The sequence below is a fragment of the Odocoileus virginianus genome, chromosome 34 (assembly GCF_023699985.2).
Source record: "Odocoileus virginianus isolate 20LAN1187 ecotype Illinois chromosome 34, Ovbor_1.2, whole genome shotgun sequence".
Lineage (NCBI taxonomy): Eukaryota > Metazoa > Chordata > Mammalia > Artiodactyla > Cervidae > Odocoileus > Odocoileus virginianus.
The window spans coordinates 33,376,161-33,396,731 of record NC_069707.1 but is presented as its reverse complement, the minus strand read 5'-3'; the positions used below and the strand labels follow the sequence as shown (position 1 = coordinate 33,396,731).

At 39.6% G+C, this 20,571-nt stretch overlaps 2 protein-coding genes across 5 annotated transcripts in view; one reads left to right on the top strand and one right to left on the bottom strand.

Moving 5' to 3' along the window:
* L3MBTL3 (L3MBTL histone methyl-lysine binding protein 3) overlaps positions 1-15,221 on the top strand; it is a 106,436-nt gene extending 91,215 nt beyond the window's left edge. Inside the window, exons 20-22 of the mRNA XM_070461600.1 lie at positions 8,242-8,411; positions 8,629-8,691; positions 13,387-15,221. Coding sequence (XP_070317701.1) covers positions 8,242-8,411; positions 8,629-8,691; positions 13,387-13,530 — 377 coding nt within the window. The 3' untranslated portion in view covers positions 13,531-15,221. The remainder of the gene's footprint in view (positions 1-8,241; positions 8,412-8,628; positions 8,692-13,386) is intronic.
* A 3,728-nt stretch (positions 15,222-18,949) lies between these two features.
* SAMD3 (sterile alpha motif domain containing 3) overlaps positions 18,950-20,571 on the bottom strand; it is a 41,396-nt gene continuing 39,774 nt past the window's right edge. For all 4 annotated transcript variants that reach the window (XM_070461323.1, XM_070461324.1, XM_070461321.1 and 1 more), the window contains 3 exons: positions 20,225-20,396; positions 19,645-19,727; positions 18,950-19,431 (listed from right to left, as the gene is read on the bottom strand). In XM_070461323.1, the coding sequence (XP_070317424.1) occupies positions 19,147-19,431; positions 19,645-19,727; positions 20,225-20,396 (540 nt within the window). In that variant the 3' untranslated portion in view covers positions 18,950-19,146. The remainder of the gene's footprint in view (positions 19,432-19,644; positions 19,728-20,224; positions 20,397-20,571) is intronic.

Genomic DNA, 20,571 nt, shown 5'->3' with positions numbered 1-20,571 from the left:
CTTGCAGTTTGTTCACTATTTCGCATAGAGGAGACTGAAAAGGTCCGTCTAGTCACAGCTGTGGTTTCTCCAGTAGTCCTGTACGGATGTGAGAGTTGGACCGTAAAGAAGGCCGAGGGCCACAGAATTGATGCTTTCAACTTGTGGTGCTGGAGAAGACTTTTGAGAGTCCCTTAGTCAGCAAAGAGATCAAATCAGTCATTCCTAAAGGAAATCATCTCTGAATATTCATTGAAAGGACGGATGCTGAAGATGAAGCTCCAATATTTTGTCCTCCTGATGTGATGAGCCAACTCATTGGGAAAGACCCTGATGCTGGGAAAGATTGAAGGCAGAAGAAGGGGGTGACAAAGGATGAAAAGGTTGGATGCCATTACTGACTCAGTAACATGAGTTTGAGCAAACTCTGAGAGATAGTGAAGGACAGGGAAGCCTGGCATGCTGCAGCCCATGGAGTCGCAAAGAGTCGGATACGATTTAGCGACTAAACAACATCAAGACTGAAAACAAGCCACACTATATTCCTTATAGCCAGTAGGATTTAAGACTCAGCAAGCCCATGATTTAAGACTCAGTAAGTCCGACTCTTTGCAACTCCATGGACTGTAGCCTACCACACTCCTCCATCCATGAAATTTTCCAGGCAAGAGTACTAGAGTGGGTTGCCATTTCCTTCTCCAGGGGATCTTCCTGACCCAGGGATCAAACCCAGGTCTTCCGCATTGCAAGCAGACACTTTACCATCTGAATCACCAGGGAAGTCCTAAGCCCATGAGAGCTATTTTATTTGGAGTCTTAGAGCAAATTGATTTTTAAAAACACTTCCCCTAAGAAAAAGCTTCCTACCTTGTTTCTTCTGTTATTTCAGTTTAATTCCATACAATATGTGTGATTATGAACCTTTTCAACTTTTTGATGATTCCCACTGTGTTACTGAATTTGACCTTTGAAGACCTTTACTAAATACAGTTCATTACATTTTTATTCTTTCTCTATTTGCTGACTTCTATTTCCTTTACCTGAAAGATAAAATAACTTTTTCTCCATTGTAGGAAGGCCCATTAATAAAGAATCCTATAAATTGACCTTCAAATTTAAACTCTTGTATTCCTGGGAAAGGTGTAATTTTCTTTCCCTTCTGCAAATGTTCTTTCTCATGGATGCTGATGGGCAGAGAAGGTTGAATTTTATTTTGTAATATGCTAGATTCTTACTTGAAAAATCAGGCTTGCTTTTTACTTCCATAGCAGTTGATTTTTATTTTGGTTGTTAACCTTGAAATGATCCTCAAATATTTTTAATGCTTGAGTGTAGGATCTTGGAGCTAAGTTTATCCACATTCCTCGATGTTGTGATCCATTTATTCTACCCAATCACTGTTATTGTTCATCCTTCTTATATTTAGTCACGTAACTCCATTAAAAAAAATTGGTTGACAGATGTACCCCATTTCTTCTGGCTTTTTTCCTTTCACATTAAGAGCATTTTTTTTTATAGACTCATGGAATATTAACTTGAAGGGCCATTGACTCCTTTTCATTTTTGCCTTTTTATATTCAATATACTCTCAGTTATATGCCTTTCTCTCAAGATAGGAATAATTTCTCCCTTTTGCTGAGCCTTTCATATATGTCAGATAGTGGAATAAGCATTTTTAAAAATATCATGTAATCCTTGCAACAGTTCAGTTACACTGATAGCCAAAATTTAGAGCTGATTACTGGCAGAACAGGGATTTAAATCCAGGTTTGGGTGCATGCTAAGTCGCTTCAGTCATGTCCAAGTCTTTGCGACCCCATGGACTATAATGCACTAGGCTCCTCTGTCAATGGAATTCTCCAGGTAAGAATACTGGAGTGAGTTGCCATGCCCTCCACCAGGGGATCTTCCCTACCCAGGGATCAAACCTTTATCTCATGTCTCCTGCATTGACGGACGAGTTCTTTACCACTAGCACCACCTGGGAAGCCAGTTTTATCAGACTCTTTTTTTTTTTTTTTTTCTTTTTTTCCATTTATTTTTATTAGTTGGAGGCTAATTACTTTACATCATTACAGTAGTTTTTGTCATACATTGAAATGAATTAGCCATGGATTTACATGTATTCCCCATCCCAGTCCCCCCTCCCACCTCCCTCTCCACCCGATCCCTCTGGGTCTTCCCAGTGCACCAGGCCCAAGCACTTGTCTCATGCACCCAACCTGGGCTGGTGATCTGTTTCACCCTAGATAATATACATGTTTCAATGCTGTTCTCTTGAAACATCCCACCCTCGCCTTCTCCCAGAGTCCACAAGTCTGTTCTATACATCTGAGTCTCTTTTTCTGTTTTGCATATAGGGTTATCGTTACCATCTTTCTAAAGTCCATATATATGTGTTAGTATACTGTAATGGTCTTTATCTTTCTGGCTTACTTCGCTCTGTATAATGGGCTCCAGTTTCATCCATCTCATTAGAACTGATTCAAATGAATTCTTTTTAATGGCTGAGTAATATTCCATGGTGTATATGTACCACAGCTTCCTCATCCATTCGTCTGCTGATGCGCATCTGGGTTGCTTCCATGTCCTGGCTATTATAAACAGTGCTGCGATGCTCTTAAACTCACCTCCTTGACCATAACCCAAAAGATCCAGGGCCACTTTCTGATGTTTCCACTAGCTCACAAGGGAGGCTTTGGACTTTGCCCTGACAGTGTGTTTTTCTTATCTTCGGGATAGCTACCTCCTAGTGCTGTTGTGAAAATAAAATAATGTATAGGACAAACATTTGCACTCTGTGGGAGAAGGCGAGGGTGGGATAATCTGAGAGAATAGCATTGAAACATGTATATTATCAAGTGTGAAACAGATCACCAGTCCAGGTTGGATGCATGAGACAAGTGCTCAGGGCTGGTGCACTGGGAAGACCCAGAGGGATGGGATGGGAGGGAGGTGGGAGGGGGTTCAGGATGGGGAACACATGTACATCCATGGCTGATTCATGTCAATGTATGGCAAAAACCACTACAATATTGTAAAGCAATTAGCCTCCAACTAATAAAAATAAATTAAAAAAAGAAAAGAAAATGAAACAAAGCATTTGAAGATTCTGGTCTCACTTCTGTCACTGGCTTAAAGGGATGAGAATGAGTCAGGACAAGTGGCAAATCATGGTTGGCTTGCTGATTTAGCAGTATGCAGACTTGGAAATAGGAAGCAGAATGGAATCTGAGTCTGAAAGCAGCGGGGAGCGTGAAGAGTACTTTTCCTTTTCTCTGAGAGCTGGGCTGCCTGTGGTTCTGCTAGGGTTCTCCGGGCCCCTGACGAAAACAGTCCTGTAAAGGCAGGCTCTCATGTTCCGTGATAGTGAGGACATCTCTTTCTACTAGGAGATTTCATGTTTAGTTTAGATGGTGGTCTCTATTCTGAAGATTTGTTGTCTTGATTCTACGTGAAACATTGGAGGATATATTTCTTTCAGGATCACCTTTATCAGATCTGTCTTCTCACAAGAGTTAATCATCTACTTCACTTTTTCCTACCCTAAAGTCAAATCAAGAATTTTAATATCTATATTTGCAGCCAGAATTTACAGACATTTGTATTTGCAAATTTCTACTTTGGATAAACACTGTTTATCTATTAAATTTCATTTCAAGGAAGTCTACAAGGATATGCTATATTAATGTAGCCTTCCAAATTGCATTGTAAGTGCTGAGTAAATTATTGCTCTGTGAATGATTTCCATGTAAGTAGTTGTAAATGATAGAGGCAGGCCTTTACTATCCATTCATGAAGTATCAACAAAAGAAAATAGTCCTCATTTGATTGTCTAGAGAGATGAAGTAGCGGTAAAACCATACAAAGATCCACAAAGTTATTTCTCTGACATTATTCCCATCTAATATTTTCTTGCTTCTAATATTAAGGAAGCCCAGCAATTGATAATTTAATACTGTATTTCCAAAAATGCATTAAATTGCTTTTCAAGTTATGAAAGTAAGATTTTGGGGTTTTTTGGTATGATTTCTGAGTAATAATAAATAGCTTATTGAATATCAGTCTTTGGTTTTATATGATTATTGTCAAGATATCATTTATTATAGATAATTAGAAAACACAGGGAATCAAATAGCAGAAAATCAAAATTACCTATGATTTTATCTTCTAACACACCATTTCCTAAATTTTGGGCAGCATTTTGGATTTTTTAATACCTGAAATATTGTACTAGCTATTTTGTAGCCTGTAGCATTTTAACTACGTAATATTACAACCATTTTCACAGAAATATTTATACTAATTATAAAATAAATCAAATATTTCCTCTGTGGATTGATGCAGCAGTATTTAATGAACCAATCTCTGATGGATATCTAAGCTAGTTATTCCCTGTCTCACTATTATAAATGCTATTGCAGTAAACCTTAGCAGTGATTAGGATTAGGGGTGTGTGTGTGTGTATGTGTGTGTGTGACATAAAATACATACAAATGGCGTACACAGCAGTTTATTTCTCTCTCACATGGAGGAAGTTCAAAGGTAGGTGCTCCAGGATTTAACAGTGCTCAGCAGGATCAAGAAATGAGGCTCTACCTATCTTATTGCTCTGCTTTGCGGAGTGTCTGTTCCCAAAGTCTTGTCTTGGTCAGAAGTGTTCTGGAGGACTGGTTACTCAGTTAGTGTTCTTCCCCAGGAGGAAGAAGGGTTCGGGTGAGAGAGTGGGCAGAAAAAGTTTGGCCATATACCTTTAGTCAATTTTCATCTAGGGAAATGTCAAGAAATACAGAAAACTCCTTAAAAAGTATTATTTTTTCATGCAAGTAAATATTTTGAGAGGAAGGCGCTGAGAAATCTGACCCTTGTAAAATGATAGTGGCAGAAATGTTTTCCAGAATTAAAGACTTTGTTCTCTGAAGCACGTTGTGCACATTCAGACCTGCTCTTCCCTACTGTTCTCACTGAGCAGCTACTTGAGCGAGAGTCTGCGCGCTGATCTGAGTGTGTATCACATGTTAGAATAGAAACCTGGAGTCATGCTTCTGTGCATTTCAAAGGGTTTGGCTCATAATAGATTTTCAGTAGAACAGGATGAGGAGCGGAAACCTTAAAAACAGTTATGTGAGATTTGCTGGATGAAATGTGGAAAGGGGGACCATGAAGGGTTTTTTATAAAATATTTGAAGAATTGAAATGTTTCATGGGGAAACAGTTTTCTATATGAGCTCACTCGGGTAGAACCAGGGCTAGTGGATGTTAGCTCCAGTAAGACAGATTTTTTTTTTTTTTCCAAATTCAGCATAGTGACTTTTCTAACATTCAGAGCAATTCAAATTTAGATTAGGCTAGTTTAAGAGAAAAGTTATTCAATATCAACAGTAGAACAGTAGGAAATAGGCTTCTCTGGTGGGTCAGTGGTAAAGAATCCGCTGCCAATTCAGGAGACATGGGTTAGATCCCTGATCCAGGAAGATCCCCCGTGCTGTGGAGCAGCTCAGCCTGTGTGCCACAACTACTGAGCCTTCTGAAGCTCACGTGCTATAGAGCCCATGATCTGAAACAAGAGAAGCCACGGCAATGAAGCCTGCACGCTGCACCTACAGCGTTGCCCTGCTCCCCGCAACTAGAAAAAGCCCCTGCAGCAAAGAAAACCCAGTGCAGCCAAAAATAATAAATAAAAATAAAACTTCTAGGCAGGTTCAGTGGCTCAGGTGTTGAAGAATCTGCCTGCAATGCAGGAGACCCTGGTTCGATGCCTGGGTTGGGAAGATCCCGTGGAGAAGGGAATGGCAGCCCAGTCCAGTGTTCTTGCCTGGAGAACCCCATGAGCGCACTGCAGTTGGAGAGCAGCCCCGTATACTGCAGCTAGAACAAGCCGTGCAGCAAAGAAGACCCCGCACAGACCAGAAAAATAGACAAAAATTTAAATTGTACCACTTATAATAGCAACAGAAAGCCTCAGATACATGAGAATAAATTTGACATAAGAGATGCAAGACCCCTACATGACAATGATAGAAGAAGAAGGATATTAAAGAAGATCCGGAGAAATGAAGTGTTTTTGGGTTGGAAGACTTGATATTGTGAAGATGTTGTCTCTCACCAAATTGGTGTATATTGTGATAATTCTAGTCTAAATCCTAGCTTTTTTTTTTAAACAAGCCCATCCTAAAATTGGCAATGCATAGGGGTAAGGATAGTCAAGGCAATCTTGAAGATCTAGATCACAGACATCAGTACCCTTATAAAGTGGGGGTTATTAAAATCTGTGGATTAGTATAAAGAGACCAGTGGAACAGAATCAGAAATCTTTAGTAGCACATTTATATTTATTTTTAAATTGAAACTGTAGTACAATGCAACAGAGAAGGGATTTCTTTTCATTATGTCATAGTTGGGCAAGTAGAAATCCAGGTAGAAGAAAGCCATGAATGTTGATCTTTATCATACACAGTAATGCCATTTGCAGCAGCATAGATGGGCCCAGAGATACTGTGTGAAGGAAATCAGACAGGGAAAGAAAAATACTATATGACATCCCTTATATGCGTGATCTGAAAAGAAATGATACAAATGAACTTACTTAAAAAATAAAAACAGACTCACAGACTTAGAGAACAGCCTTATGTTAATCAGCGGAGAAGGAGGAAGGGAAAGGATAGTTAGGGAGTCTGAGATCAACATGTTCACACTGCCATATTTAAAATGAATAACCAGTGAACCTGCTGGTTATAACCAGTATAACTCAGGGAACTCTGCTCGGTGTCATGTGGTAGCTTGGATGGGAGGGAAGTTGGGGGGAGAATGGATACATGTACAGGTAAAAAAAAATTTAATATATAAACTCATTTTATAATAACTAAAGAAAAGATTGTCAACTTTGTTATCAGACAATTATAGTTGTTAACCACAGTGTACCACAAGACACTCACTAAAATGAATACACGTGTCGATGAGAGTATGGAGCATGTGGAACACTTTTACACTGTTAGTAGGTATGTACTGTACAGCTGTTTTGGAAAACTGGCAGAATTTGCTGAGGCTTAAAGTACACGAATGCTATATCCACAAAGCCCCACTCTCCAGTATATATGCAACAGAAAGGTATACATATATTCAAAAAAAGGTGCATACAAGAGTGCTCACAGCAGCACTGTTGGTCATAGCCAAAACTTAGAGACAACTCAAGTGTTCATCAGCTCCACATTAATTATGAAATAGTCATAACAATGAAAAGCCACATGGCAAAGAGCAGGTCAGCTACAACTACACACAGCAATGTCAATGAATTGCACAAACTGTTGAGAGAAAAAAGCCAGATAACGAATGGAATTTTCATCAAACTGCAGTTCAGAACCAGGGCAAAAAGCAGTGGTGTCAGAAGTTGGGGAAGTGGTTTCTTTGTGGCATGGGGTATGATTACAGGGGATTCTCGCTGTGCTGCCCGCTTCTGTTCCTAGCTGAGCTGGTGGGTAGAGGGGAGAATTAAGTGTGAGGGAGGTGCCTTTCTTCTGAAGGGCTTTGAGTTAAGTAGTTTCCAGGAAAGATTTCTTTTGTAAAGGATCTTAGGAGATAATGATTAACAAACTCTGTCAAGAGTCCCAAGGACAAATAATCATTTATTAAAAAGGCTGTTTTAGAAGAAAAGGAGAAAACTAGGTTTGGATAAAGGCATTTGCATTTCTGCTCTTTTATTTTTTTTGCAATAATTTCATATCCATTTTCAAAAAAGATAAGGTGGCTGTTTAAAAAGTCAGTGTAATGAATAAATAGAAATTGGAAGAACGAAGCAGAGATGAGGTAAAAGGAGAGAGCGGGTATGCTATCTACAGGGTAATCTCAGAAGATGGACTTGAGCATACATCTTTCCTCTTACTTCCAGTACATCCAGAGGCAAAAGAGAACAAACTATAATTTCCTAGGTTGAGAGTTACTTTCTTTGTCACTTAAGCTCAGGTGCAGATTTCGTCCCTGAAGCATTGAAAAGGCAATGCTGAATGATGTAATGGCGCATGTCTTCAGTAATGATGATATGACAGATGTGTTAATTGAATTTTAGGTTGTTTCTTATGATGACCTTCGGTGAAAACGAAGAGAGTGTAATTACTCAGGGAATGTAATGTTGAACCAATGCTTTTACCTAGTACTCCTGCCACTTGTGGTTTGGGGGTGACATATAGCATTTGGGGATTTTTTTTCCTTTTTTTTTTTTTTTGGCTACTTTTCAGAGAGTGCGTTCACATTGTTTCTGTCAACCAGGTGCCCGGGAAGAAAGCAGCGTGCAGCAGGCGCAGCGCCGGTCGGCCGTCTTTCTGTCCTTTAAGTCCCCGATCCCGTGCCTGCCCCTGCGCTGGGAACAGCAGAGCAAACTTCTCCCCACGGTGGCCGGCATTCCTGCCAGTAAAGTTTCTAAGTGGAGCACGGATGAGGTAGGTTTTACTTTCTTTGTCTGCCAGGGACCTGACGTAGGAGTACCGGCTTAAGGAGTGGGCAACATGAATGCGTATGGGGCTTAGTCTTTTTTTCTAAAAGAGAAGAAATTATTCTGAGAGAAACAGTGAAAACACAGGTTGATATTTGGAACCTGTACCAGTGAGATTCTGGCTTTTGTTGCAGAACTGGAATTTTGATCTTATTTTTTAACAGGTGTCCGAATTCATACAGAGCTTACCTGGATGTGAAGAACATGGAAAGGTATTTAAAGATGAAGTAAGTGTTCAGCTGAATTGCAGTATGTTTCTTAGTGGGGGACACAGCACTGAGACGCAGTGCATAGTGAACTATTCTAAATTGGCAGAGGAGGGAAGAGATGGGTTATGTTGAAATTGACAAAGTGATACTGCGTTGTCTAACAAGCAGCGTTAATCACTTCTATAAAAACATGTAAGATGAGGAATAAAGGAAATGTTTGTGCCATTTTATGATGCCCCACAGCAGTAGCACTAAACTCATTTTAAAAAAAACACAAAATGTACTAGCATGCATTTATATAGTATACAGCACAGAAAGAAACCAAAGCAAGAAATAAGCAACATTTCATTTTTCATGAAGTAAAATTAGCTCCCACTGTTTAATTTTCAAGTGTTATTTTAACCCCAAGATTAACTTCATTTGATGCTTATAATTAATATTAGCATTATTGCTAAAACAGCCCCTTAGATCTTATACATTTCTCAGTGTTGTTTATCCTAACTGACATGCATTGCATTTATTACCATCTGCCGTTGGAAGATTTTATTAGTTGTTTTCATCTGCCGTTCCAAAACATCAATGTAAGGTATGGTTAATAATGATACCACCTCTAGTGAGCATTAGGACAAAAAGGAATTCGACCTCTAACTACACTAGAAGCTGGAGACTCTTTTCACTAGAGACCTTTAAAAATAAGCCACTTGCCTGTCAGCTCCTCCAAGCAGAATAGTCCATTATTGCGTTGATCTTGCCTCCCAGAAGGTACAGTGAGGACTAAGTCATCTCAAAAGTCTTTGTCCCACATCTGCTGTCTGCAGTAATAAGTTATCTTGTTTGTACCCGTGTTTAGCCTCCACTGTTCAAAATGGCATTTTCTGTTAAGAACATCACAACAGAGTAATAAGAGTGTCGGGACTGCCAAGAACCCGGCCACCAGTTGCCAGTGTCAATATACTATTAGCTATCATTTATGCTCTATGTGGATGCCTGTGAAAATGCACGAGGATCTGATTTTCATTAGCTTTTTTATGACTTAACATTCTTATTTCAGAAATATTCTTTCCAGTGGATCTTTAATTTGTAGTTACTCAGATTTTGAGCTTCTTAAGGCCCAAGTCCTAAGTATTTTTGTGGTACTCTCAGTCGATTTTCCATCCCTAAGCAGACTTATATTCCTGCGGGGAGCCATTGTTCTTTCTTTGAAAGACCCTTTGAAAATGATGCAACAGTTTTAAAAATAAATTTCTAGTACATATATTTTATAAACACTACTTTTGGTTCTGTTGATATCTAGACAGTTCGTATAGGTTGCTCTGTTATTTAGTTAAAGTAAGATTCAAATTCACATGATATGTTATTTCTTTGAATAACTCCTTTCTTAATATTATCTTTGGAGACACTCCTTAGGCACCAACCAGATAGCCTCAGAGGCAGAGCCTTCTTTTGAAGAATGAGGCAATGAATGTTCCCTGTCCACGTGTCATTCATACATTCATTCCACTCTTCATTCATCCTGTGAACTCTTGTTAAATGACTCCCATGTGTATGTTACTACATGTGATGCTCTGGTGAGAGGGTTAATTCAGAAGTAGTAGGACATGATCCTTGCTCTCAAATGTCTCACCAGGTCAGCAGGCATGGGGTTCGAGTCCTAGACGAAAACCAGAAAGCAAATCTAAAGTCTTGTAATTCATCTCTGAAAGGCAAATAAGTGCAGGTGTGGGCTCTTATCTGAAACCATCCTTAACTTCTGTTTCTCTTATACACTCCACATTTAATCAGTCGAAAAACCCTATTGGATATATTTTAAAAGCATGAGGATTCCAGCTCTTTCTCCACCATGATCTCTATGGTCAGAGTCACTGTCATCTGCCACTTGGATTAAAGCAGTAACTTCTAGCCATCCACCTTGCTTCTACTTCTGCCCTCCTACAATTTATTTCCAGCATAGCTGGGCTGATTCTGCTAGAGCGTTGTCAGATCACGTCTCTCCTCAGTTCAGACCCTTCTGGTAGTTAAATCAGAGTAAAAGCCAACCTCCTCACCAGGGCTACAGTCTGACACTCCATCGCCTCTCTCACCATCTGACCTCTTTGTCCTCTGCCCCCTGCTGACACTGTTCCTCACACAGACCTCCTTGCCGTTCCTTGCATTCTCCAGACACACTCTGGCTTTCCTGTCTGTCTGGCATGCTCTTCCTCTAGGTGTTCACCTGGCTCACTGCACTTCTCAGCGTCCCATCCTAACTGTCCTCCTTCAGACTGCCACCTCCCACCCCTGATCCCACTGCCCACTTACATCTTCAGCCAGGAATTTTCTCCTAGCACTAATCACCTTTTAGAATTAGTAATTCTTTTTTGTTGTTGTTTTATTTTTTTTCCATTTATTTTTATTAGTTGGAGGCTAATTACTTTACAATATTGTAGTGGTTTTTGTTATACATTGACATGAATCAGCCATGGATTTACATGTATTCCCCATCCCGGTCCCCCCTCCCACCTCCCTCTCCACCTGATCCCTCTGGGTCTTCCCAGTGCACCAGGCCCGAGCACTTGTCTCATGCATCCAACCTGGGCTGGTGATCTGTTTCACCCTAGATAATATACATGTTTCGATGCTGTTCTCTCGAAACATCCCACCCTCGCCTTCTCCCACAGGGTCCAAAAGTCTGTTCTGTACATCTGTGTCTGTTTTTCTGTTTTGCACATAGGGTTATCATTACCATCTTTCTAAATTCCATATATATGTGTTAGTATACTATATTGGTCTTTATCTTTCTGGATTACTTCACTCTGTATGATGGGCTCCAGTTTCATCCATCTCATCAGAACTGATTCAAAGGAATTCTTTTTAATGGCTGAGTAATAGTCCATTGTGTATATGTACTACAGCTTCCTTATCCATTCATCTGCTGCTGGGCATCTAGGTTGCTTCCATGTCCTGGCTATTATAAACAGTGCTGCGATGAACATTGGGGTGCACATGTCTCTTTCAGATCTGGTTTCCTCGGTGTGTATGCCAAGGAGTGAGACTGCTGGGTCATATGGCAGTTCTATTTCCAGTCTTTTAAGAAATCTCCACACTGTTCTCCATAGCGGTTGTACTAGTTTGCATTCCCACCAACAGTGTAAGAGGGTTCCCTTTTCTCCACACCCTCTCCAGCATTTTCCCCTAAAATCAGGAACAAGACAAGGGTGCCCACTCTCACCACTACTATTCAACATAGTTTTGGAAGTTTTGGCCACAGCAATCAGAGCAGAAAAAGAAATAAAGGAATCCAGATAGGAAAAGAAGTGAAACTCTCTCTGTTTGCAGATGACATGATCCTCTACATAGAAAACCCTAAAGACTCTACCAGAAAATTACTAGAGCTAATCAACAAATATAGTAAAGTTGCAGGATGTAAAATTAACACACAGAAATCCCTTGCATTCCTATACACTAACAATGAGAAAACAGAAAGAGAAATTAAGGAAACAATACCATTCACCATTGCAACAAAAAGAATAAAATACTTAGGAGTATATCTACCTAAAGAAACAAAAGACGTATACATAGAAAACTATAAAACACTGATGAAAGAAATCAAAGAGGACACAAACAGATGGAGAAATATACCATGTTCATGGATTGGAAGAATCAATATTGTCAAAATGGCTATACTACCCAAAGCAATCTATAGATTCAATGCAATCCCTATCAAGCTTCCAATGGTATTTTTCACAGAACTAGAATTAGTAGTTCTAATTTGCTTGTCTTTCTTATAGTCTGCCTCCTACTCCTCAAATGTAAACTGTACAAGGAGTTTTTGTTTGTTTAGTTTTGTTTTTATCTGCTTTAGTCTCTGCTATATGCCCAGGCCCAAGAATAATACTTAGAATATGTGCTCCGTCGTGTCCGACTATTTGAACCCACAGGGACTGTAGCCTGCCAGGCTCCTCTGTCCGTGGGGATTCTCCAGGCAAGAATACTGGAGTGGTTTGCCATTTCCTCCTCCAGAATCTTCCCAGCCCAGGGGTCAAACCCAGGTCTCTTGCGGCTGCTGAATTGGCAGACAGGTTCTTTACCACTAGCACCACCTGGGAAGCCCATTTAAAATATAATGGGTACTTAATAAATTTTTGTTGAATGAATATATTCACCCCTTTATGCCCTGAGAAAGACATTCAGAGAGCAGGTTGCTGTAATTTGTGGAGTTAAAACATTGGAAGAGAACCGTGAGTGCACAGTGAAAGAGTGAGGAAACGGGAGGTGAGAGCCCCAAGTCCCAAGTCCTCCCTCAGAGTTTTGGGCCTTTAGTAAGATACTTAACCCCTGGAGTTAGACCAGTTTATGTGTATTATGAAAGCATAAACAAAAAATAAACCCAGCCATATATCGCAGTAATTACTGTTTTTAGAAAGTCATTTCTTAATTTACTTCTTTCCCACTGAGTAGAAAAGATGGCTACACATAAAAGTAGCTTGTGAGAAACCCACTTACCTGTGAGTTGATTTTAGATGAATAAATTTGACTTTGCTCGCAGTCCCCATTTGGGGGTGTTATTACATATAAGAAAGATCTGCTTATCAGGAAACGTTTGCACACCTGAATCCCTGTCTGTGGTGCTCTAGTGTTGCGTGCAGGAAACAGCTGATAATTTAACCTTGAGTATGTCCCATGACTCTGTGTCCAATCAACTCATAATCTTCTGTCTTTTTTCCTCCCTTTTAGCAAATTGATGGAGAGGCATTTCTGCTTATGACCCAAACAGACATTGTGAAAATTATGAGCATTAAGTTGGGCCCAGCACTCAAAATTTTCAATTCTATCTTGATGTTCAAAGCCGCAGAGAAGAACTCTCACAATGAACTTTGAAGGTGGTGAATTTTGAATACCATCAGCTTTCTGCTTTAAAGCTCATATTTTACTCAAAGCACAAAGACAGTTGTAACTTCTAAGTGAGAAGTCTCCAAAAATCTAAAGAGCAATGCTATCAGATTATTTATATTCCTCAAGAGACAATATATATGAATTCTTACAAAAGTGCTTGAGCTTTTAACCAGGTACTGTCTAACAACAGTCATCTTTTGGTTCTGTTCACTGAGCTAAATTTATCTTTGTAAATCTTTTTGAGGCTGGGGGGGTGGGGGGGAGGGGGACTTCATTAATTATTTATGGAAAAAGTGGGGGGCAGAATAAGAACTTTTGGCATTTTGTAAACATTGTTGAATTCTCTTTCATGTACACTGTTTCTTTTTCAATACTTTCAGGAACCTTTTTTATATAATCAAACTTCAACTTAAACCAAATTAGTCAAAACCTGGCTAAGTTTAGCCAGTGGGACTGTTATCTGTATTGCTAATTCTGTGCCATATTTTGAATTGCAACATTATGCTAAGTATAACTTTGCAAGTCATGATATTGCCTAACTGCTTGTCCTGATTCATTGAGGCTGAATAGTTGTAAAAATTACCTTCCTTTAAATCAGTGTTTTTACTTTTGCACGCAATTATGAAATGTTAAACAAATTACTTTCACCAGCATCTTGACTATAATTACCAAAAACGTGTATATAAATAATGGAATTAAAAAATAAAATATATAAACATAAATAAGGTGATGTATTTGAATGGCATCAGTCTCATACACTGTGGTGCCCTGTGTGTTTACAGGACTCCAGTGATATCAAAGGAATATACAGTTATATTTGAAGGGGGCGCTGTTTGTATGATCTTGAACTGTTTATGAGATGATATTGAGCTTTTCTCTAATTGTCATTGAAATAATTGTGGTGCTTTGCAGAGGTGAAGGGATCGTTCTGTCGATGTAAACACTAATCCCTGAAGAGCTCTGTCTTAGACCTTGCAGTGTCCTCCAAATCCAAAGGTTTTCTTCAGTTTTGGCTAAAGAGAGAGTGTGTAGATTTTACTGAAGAGGCAAAATTTGAGGGAGCAACCCCAGTTGAGGCAAACATTCTAAATGCTCACAGATCAGGGAAGTGACTTCCTAAAGCTCCATTTTTGAAAAACCCTCTTCTCCATAGAAGTGTTTGCCTCAGTATAGAAGCGTACAGATGCACTTTAATTGAAAACCCTTGATTCCCTATAAACTGAGAGCTGGTAGTGTTTCTTTTGCAAGAATGCATTTCCAACGCAAAAGGTAAATTATTTTATCAGCCTATGTATGTAACTTCTATTTCCAGGATTGGATATTTATCCAAGGACTATTTTAAAAGTAGAAAGTAAGTTTGTAGCATGTTGTCTGAATTCTGGGGAAAGTGTCACCTTTCTCTGTAGTTGCTCTCATTTTTTCTCATGTAGGATTCCCTTGATATCTGCCCTGCCCCACACCCTGTTGGAAGTCTGTAGTGGTCCTTTGCTTTTGTCGTAATTCAAGGTAAAACAGGGCCCATGACATCTGCCGTGGCCCCTTCATTTCTTTGCATGAGTCTGCTTAAAAAAAGGTTTTCGTTGTTAGTTTTTATTTTCTTTATGTTTTGTTCAGAGTTTGTACATTCAAGTTGCACTTGTTATACCTGACATGAATTAAATAAAATCTTAATTGCAGATACCTTTTTTACATATGTATGATTCTTAAAAATAGAAGGGGTGAATGAGAGGAGGAGTAATATCAAACATACGGCCTTAGATAGCTGTGTATTGGAGCTGTAGGGTTCAGAGCTGTTGGTCAAGCTATGTCCCAGATGATGTGAAGAGTGACAAAAAGGAAGAAGAAAATTAAAAAATGTTATTTTTAGGTCAAAGTAGGGTTCACACACATTGAAGACTTCTTTTTAAAGCATGTGTTGTTTAAAAAAAAAAAAGAGCCTTTAAATCTTACTGAAAACATCCATTCATTCTGAGAAGCATGTTGTTTGTGTTCGAGGCAAGATATTAAGCACCCCTGTTAGGGTGGAACAGTCTACCAAAAGAAGTGGAAGTTTTCACCATTCCATTCCTGGGATATGCTCTAAGAATGGACTGAGTTTTAACAGAGGAAATAGGGAGCCCATGGTGACAGGGAGGTCCCTGAAATGAGAGAAACAGGTTTGAGGTAAGACAAAGTGAGAGATGAGAAATATGGAACTTGACAGGACCCTCCCATCAAAAGGCATTTTAAAAAACTTACAAATACTCTTATTAGCCAAAGAAGTCCTGCCTGGAGGTTAACATATTATCCCAGGCTGCCATTTTGCAACTTTCAGGTTCAGTGGATTTAACCTCCAGAGAAAATAGGGTTAGGTTGGCCAAGCAATATTGAATATTTGCCAAGTGGCATGGCCATGCTGGACATTGGAAATAGATACACCACTGAAAGAATGAATTTTATGGGACTCTGCCCTCATGGTCAGCTTATGTCTGTCATGTTCAAAGCCAAACTTCACTGCAGTTTACCTGCAGCTAGTTCCACCTCTCTCTCTCCACCTCCAGCCCAAAGGAGCAAAGGCTTTCATTCAAGGCTAACTCTTAAAAAGGCAATACACAGAATTGAAAGAGACACATGTACCCCATTGTTCATCACAGCACTGTTTACAATAGCTCAGACATGGAAGCAACCTAGATGCCCATCAGCAGATGAATGGATAAGGAAGCTGTGGTACATATACACAATGGAATATTACTCAGCCATTAAAAATAATTCATTTGAATCAGTTCTAACGAGGTAGATGAAACTGGAGCCTATTATACAGAGTGAAGTAAGCCAGAAAGATAAACACCAATACAGTATATTAATGCATATATATGGAATTTAGAAAGATGGTAATGATGACCCTATATGCGAGACAGCAAAAGAGACACGGATGTACAGAACAGCCTTTTGGACTCTGTGGGAGAAGGCGAGGGTGGGAATGATTTAAGAGAATAGCATTGAAACATGTATATTACCATATATGAAATAGATTGCCAGTCCAGGTTTGATGCATGAGACAAGTGGCGGGGCTGGTGCACTGGGAAGACCCAGAGGGATGGGATGGGGAGGGAGGCAGGAGGGGGGGTCAGGATGGGGAACACATGTACACCCATGGCTGATTCATGTGAATGTATGGCAAAAACCACTACAATATTGTAATTAGCCTCCAATTAATAATTTAATTTTTTAAAAAGGTAATACAAATAAAACATATTTACAAAACAAAGACTCATAGACTTAGAAAGCAAATTTATGGTTACCAAAGGAGAAAGGGGAGGGGAGAGATAAACTGGGAGTTCGGGACTGATGTGTACACAGTGCTGTATTTAAAATAGTTAACCAACAAGGTCCTACTGTATAGCGCAGGGAACTCTGCTCAATATTCTATAATAACCTAAGTGGGAAAATAATTTGAAAACAGATACATGTGTATGTGTAACTGAATCACTTGGCTGTACACCTGAAACACATTATTAATCAACTATACTCCAATCCAAAGTAAAAGAAGAAAAAATTTAAAAAGGCCAGCCATAGAGATTGTGAACCTCCAAGGGAAAGGACTCTTTTGGAACTTGGTGAGTTCATTCTGGAGAACAGGAATAAGATTGTGAAACTTAAAAAACTGGAGTGGGGAGGGAATAATTGGGAGAAATAAAAGAAACTTTATAAGGAACTAAAGGCACATTGCAGTGAAAGGGAAGAAATGGAAACTGCAGAATAGGGACTGGTTATGCAGAAATGTACCAGATTGTTCTTGCCTGTCCATTCTCATATAAGCAGTGAATAATCACTGCAGAGGTGGGCAGCTGATCCCAAATTTTCTTTTTTCCCACCGACTTAAGCATTTTAATGAACAGTCAGAGATAAAGATACTAGTATTTTGCAGTATTTCTAGAGATGTGTTATAAAAATTTCTTCAATAAAATGAACCCTTCTTAAATAATTGGATGCAATAACCCAGAAAATGTCCATTGCACTGTGATGCCATATTAGCACACTTAAATTCTTCAGTCTTTTAAACCAATTAGTTCTTTCAAAACTAAATAACATCAAGATTGTGATAACAGCAAGGGGGACCTTAAAACCATCATGTTCGATAAATTACAATGTGGGACTCTGGGCTGGATGAGGCACAGAACTAGGGCTCCTGAGAGAGACTGGAGAGCTGATCTGGGAAGGCCCTAACTTGGAAACTGGGTGCTGGGGCCCTGGGAGTGAAAAGCCAGGTTCTTATTACAGATCCACACTAGCCCATGGGGCAACCAAGGCATATGAGGACACTGGAGGTCAAAACGAGGGAAAAGCAGAAATCTTGGGAGACAAGAACCAGCCGTATCACTCTTTCTCAAGGGAGGGAAGCAGAGGAAGAGGAACATGGGTGCCCGATGATGAAAACCTGTGCCAGCGAGAGCGTACAGCAGAGGGGTGACCTCAGGAACAACCACAGTTCTCAACAGATAGGAGGGAAGGAACCTGAACAGCTGCAGGGCAGGTCAACAGGCGGAAAGAGGAACTGGGGTGTTGTGTGCTGTGCTAGGTCGCTCAGTCGTGTCCCACTCTTTGCGACCCTGTGGACCGTAGCCCACCAGGCTCCTCCGTCTATGGGGATTCTCCAGGCAAGAATACTGGAGCGGGTTGCCATGCCCTTCTCCAGGGGATCTTCCTGACCTAGGAGTTGAACATTTGTCTCTTAGCTATGTCTCCTGCATTAGCAGTGTGGGGCGGGGTTTACCACTAGCACCACCTGTACATCTTAAAATGCTCAAGTCCAAAATGTTTCCAAACAATGCTCAAACCAAAGAGACAGAACCACAGGCCACAAATGTGCATCCTGGGCATTCAGTTTAGTTGCTCAGTTGTGTCTGATTCTTTGCGACCCCATGGATGGCAGCATGCCAGGCCTCCCTGTCCATCACCAACTCCCAGAGTTTACTCAAACTCATGTCCATTGAGTTGGTGATGCCATCCAAACACTTACCCTCTGTCGTCCCCTTCTCCTGCTGTCCCCAATCCCTCCCAGCATCAGGGTCTTTTCCAATGTCAACTCTTCACATGAGGTGGCCAAAGTATTGGAGTTTCAGCTTCAGCATCAGTCCTTCCAATGAACACCCAGGACTGATCGCCTTTAGGATGGACTGGTTGGACCTCCTTGCAGTCCAAGGGACTCTCAAGAATCTTCTCCAGCCCCACAGTTCAAAAGCATCAATTCTTCAGCACTTCTAGGCATTAAGTTTTTTAAAAGTGGACATATTGCCTTAAGTGCAAGTCATATCCTAATTTGAAGGATTTTAAGAACATGTGAAGCATAGTGTCTTTTAAAAACTAATGCCCCCTTGAAAGTGTTAACTTGGATTGGAATTTCCTAAAACTCGAAACAAACAGCTCTTTAAGTCATATTTTATTACAGAATTTCAATAAAGAATTTGTGTCAAAGTGTAAAGGTAGAAGGCATTAATATTCATTTGAATCTCAGTGACAAGATGATTTTCTAATATTAATACCTACCTCTACTAAACAAAACAATGGTTAATAGTTTCAGCCACCCCAGAGATCCATTCTGCTTAAATATTTGGCATGCTCTTAAGTGACTGTATGTTGAAATCCTACTTCCTTTTCCTTTTCTTTCATAGAAGGAGAATATGGACTGTGCGCATCAAAAATCAGTGTCTCTAGGAAGGTGAGGGTTTGAGACAGTCTTCTTGGACACTCAATCCCAAACACGTGGAAGGAAGCTATGAGAGCAGCCAAGGCTGTAACACAGTCATCCACCTTTGTGAGTCTCTCTTTTTCTAAATACAAAGAAAATTCACAGACATCCATGTTGAAAGGATTCTTAACTTCTAACACAGGCGTGGACACTTGCACCTGAATAAAAAAGATTAGAGTCACCACCCCGTGGTATGGAAAATAGCTAAATAATACAATGTGCCTCAATTTAACCATGATATTACAGTAAACGACTTGTTACAATTTAGCATATTTGTGAATATGACAAAACATAACTTTAAAATAGGCCACCATCCTGCTTCAATTTATCGTATTAAATATCAAACCAATGATCATTGACATACTGCATACCTTGTCATTCACAACGACAAAAAGACTGGAATCCTCCCCAAAAGCATCTGGTAGGAGTAAACAAGTGGCTGTCATCTTCATATCTGTCAAAGCAAACATACTTACAGTCCAAGTAAATGTTGTAAGTAAAGCCAGTATTAAAATGTGTGGATTTTTTTGTATCTGTTACTTACCTTCTAAAAAACAAATTAGCTTTCTTAGACCTTAGTTCCCCTAGCATTTTTTTTTAAACAACATCCCCTTGTAATAAACATTCACGATCTCTTGTTCTGCCCTCCATGTTGCAGCCAAGAGGAGGTAAGATTTCTGTACTCTCTGTCCATCTGCCAGAATGATTTCAATATACTTAACCTGTGGTCTGTAAATTACCTTCTTATGAAATTAACAGGTTACTAGTTTCCTAAATATTATAATATCACGTGTACTTTTAAAATCTATTCTTAAGCTCCTTCTACTTGAGACATTATTTTTTCATCCTCACATATTTTTTCACTAAATTCTACAAAATACAGCTTTCCTAATTACCCTGAATTATACAGGTAACTGAGACCAGATCACCCTATCCCCCAGGTTCACTAACATTTCAACGTGTCTTCATCTGTATGGTGTTTCATCTTTTCTTGCAACGCAATATTGATTGGGTTGTCCACCAAAGAAAGAGAAGCCAGTATATTTTCTGAATAGGATTCCAAAATGTGCCTTGTTTTCTTATAAATATCTGTTCTTGTAAGAAGTTGGAATTCTCTGAAGAGCTGAAAAAAGAAAAAGATCACAAGAGAAGCTAACCTATGGACTACAAGGAATTAAATTACTCTGTAGAAGTACATTAAGCTTTGAATGCTAGTTTATATACTAGATATTTGATTAGTTTTACTGGAGAAGTAGACTTAAGACAGAGGAAGAGAAAAGAGTGGAAGCCTGAAGTGA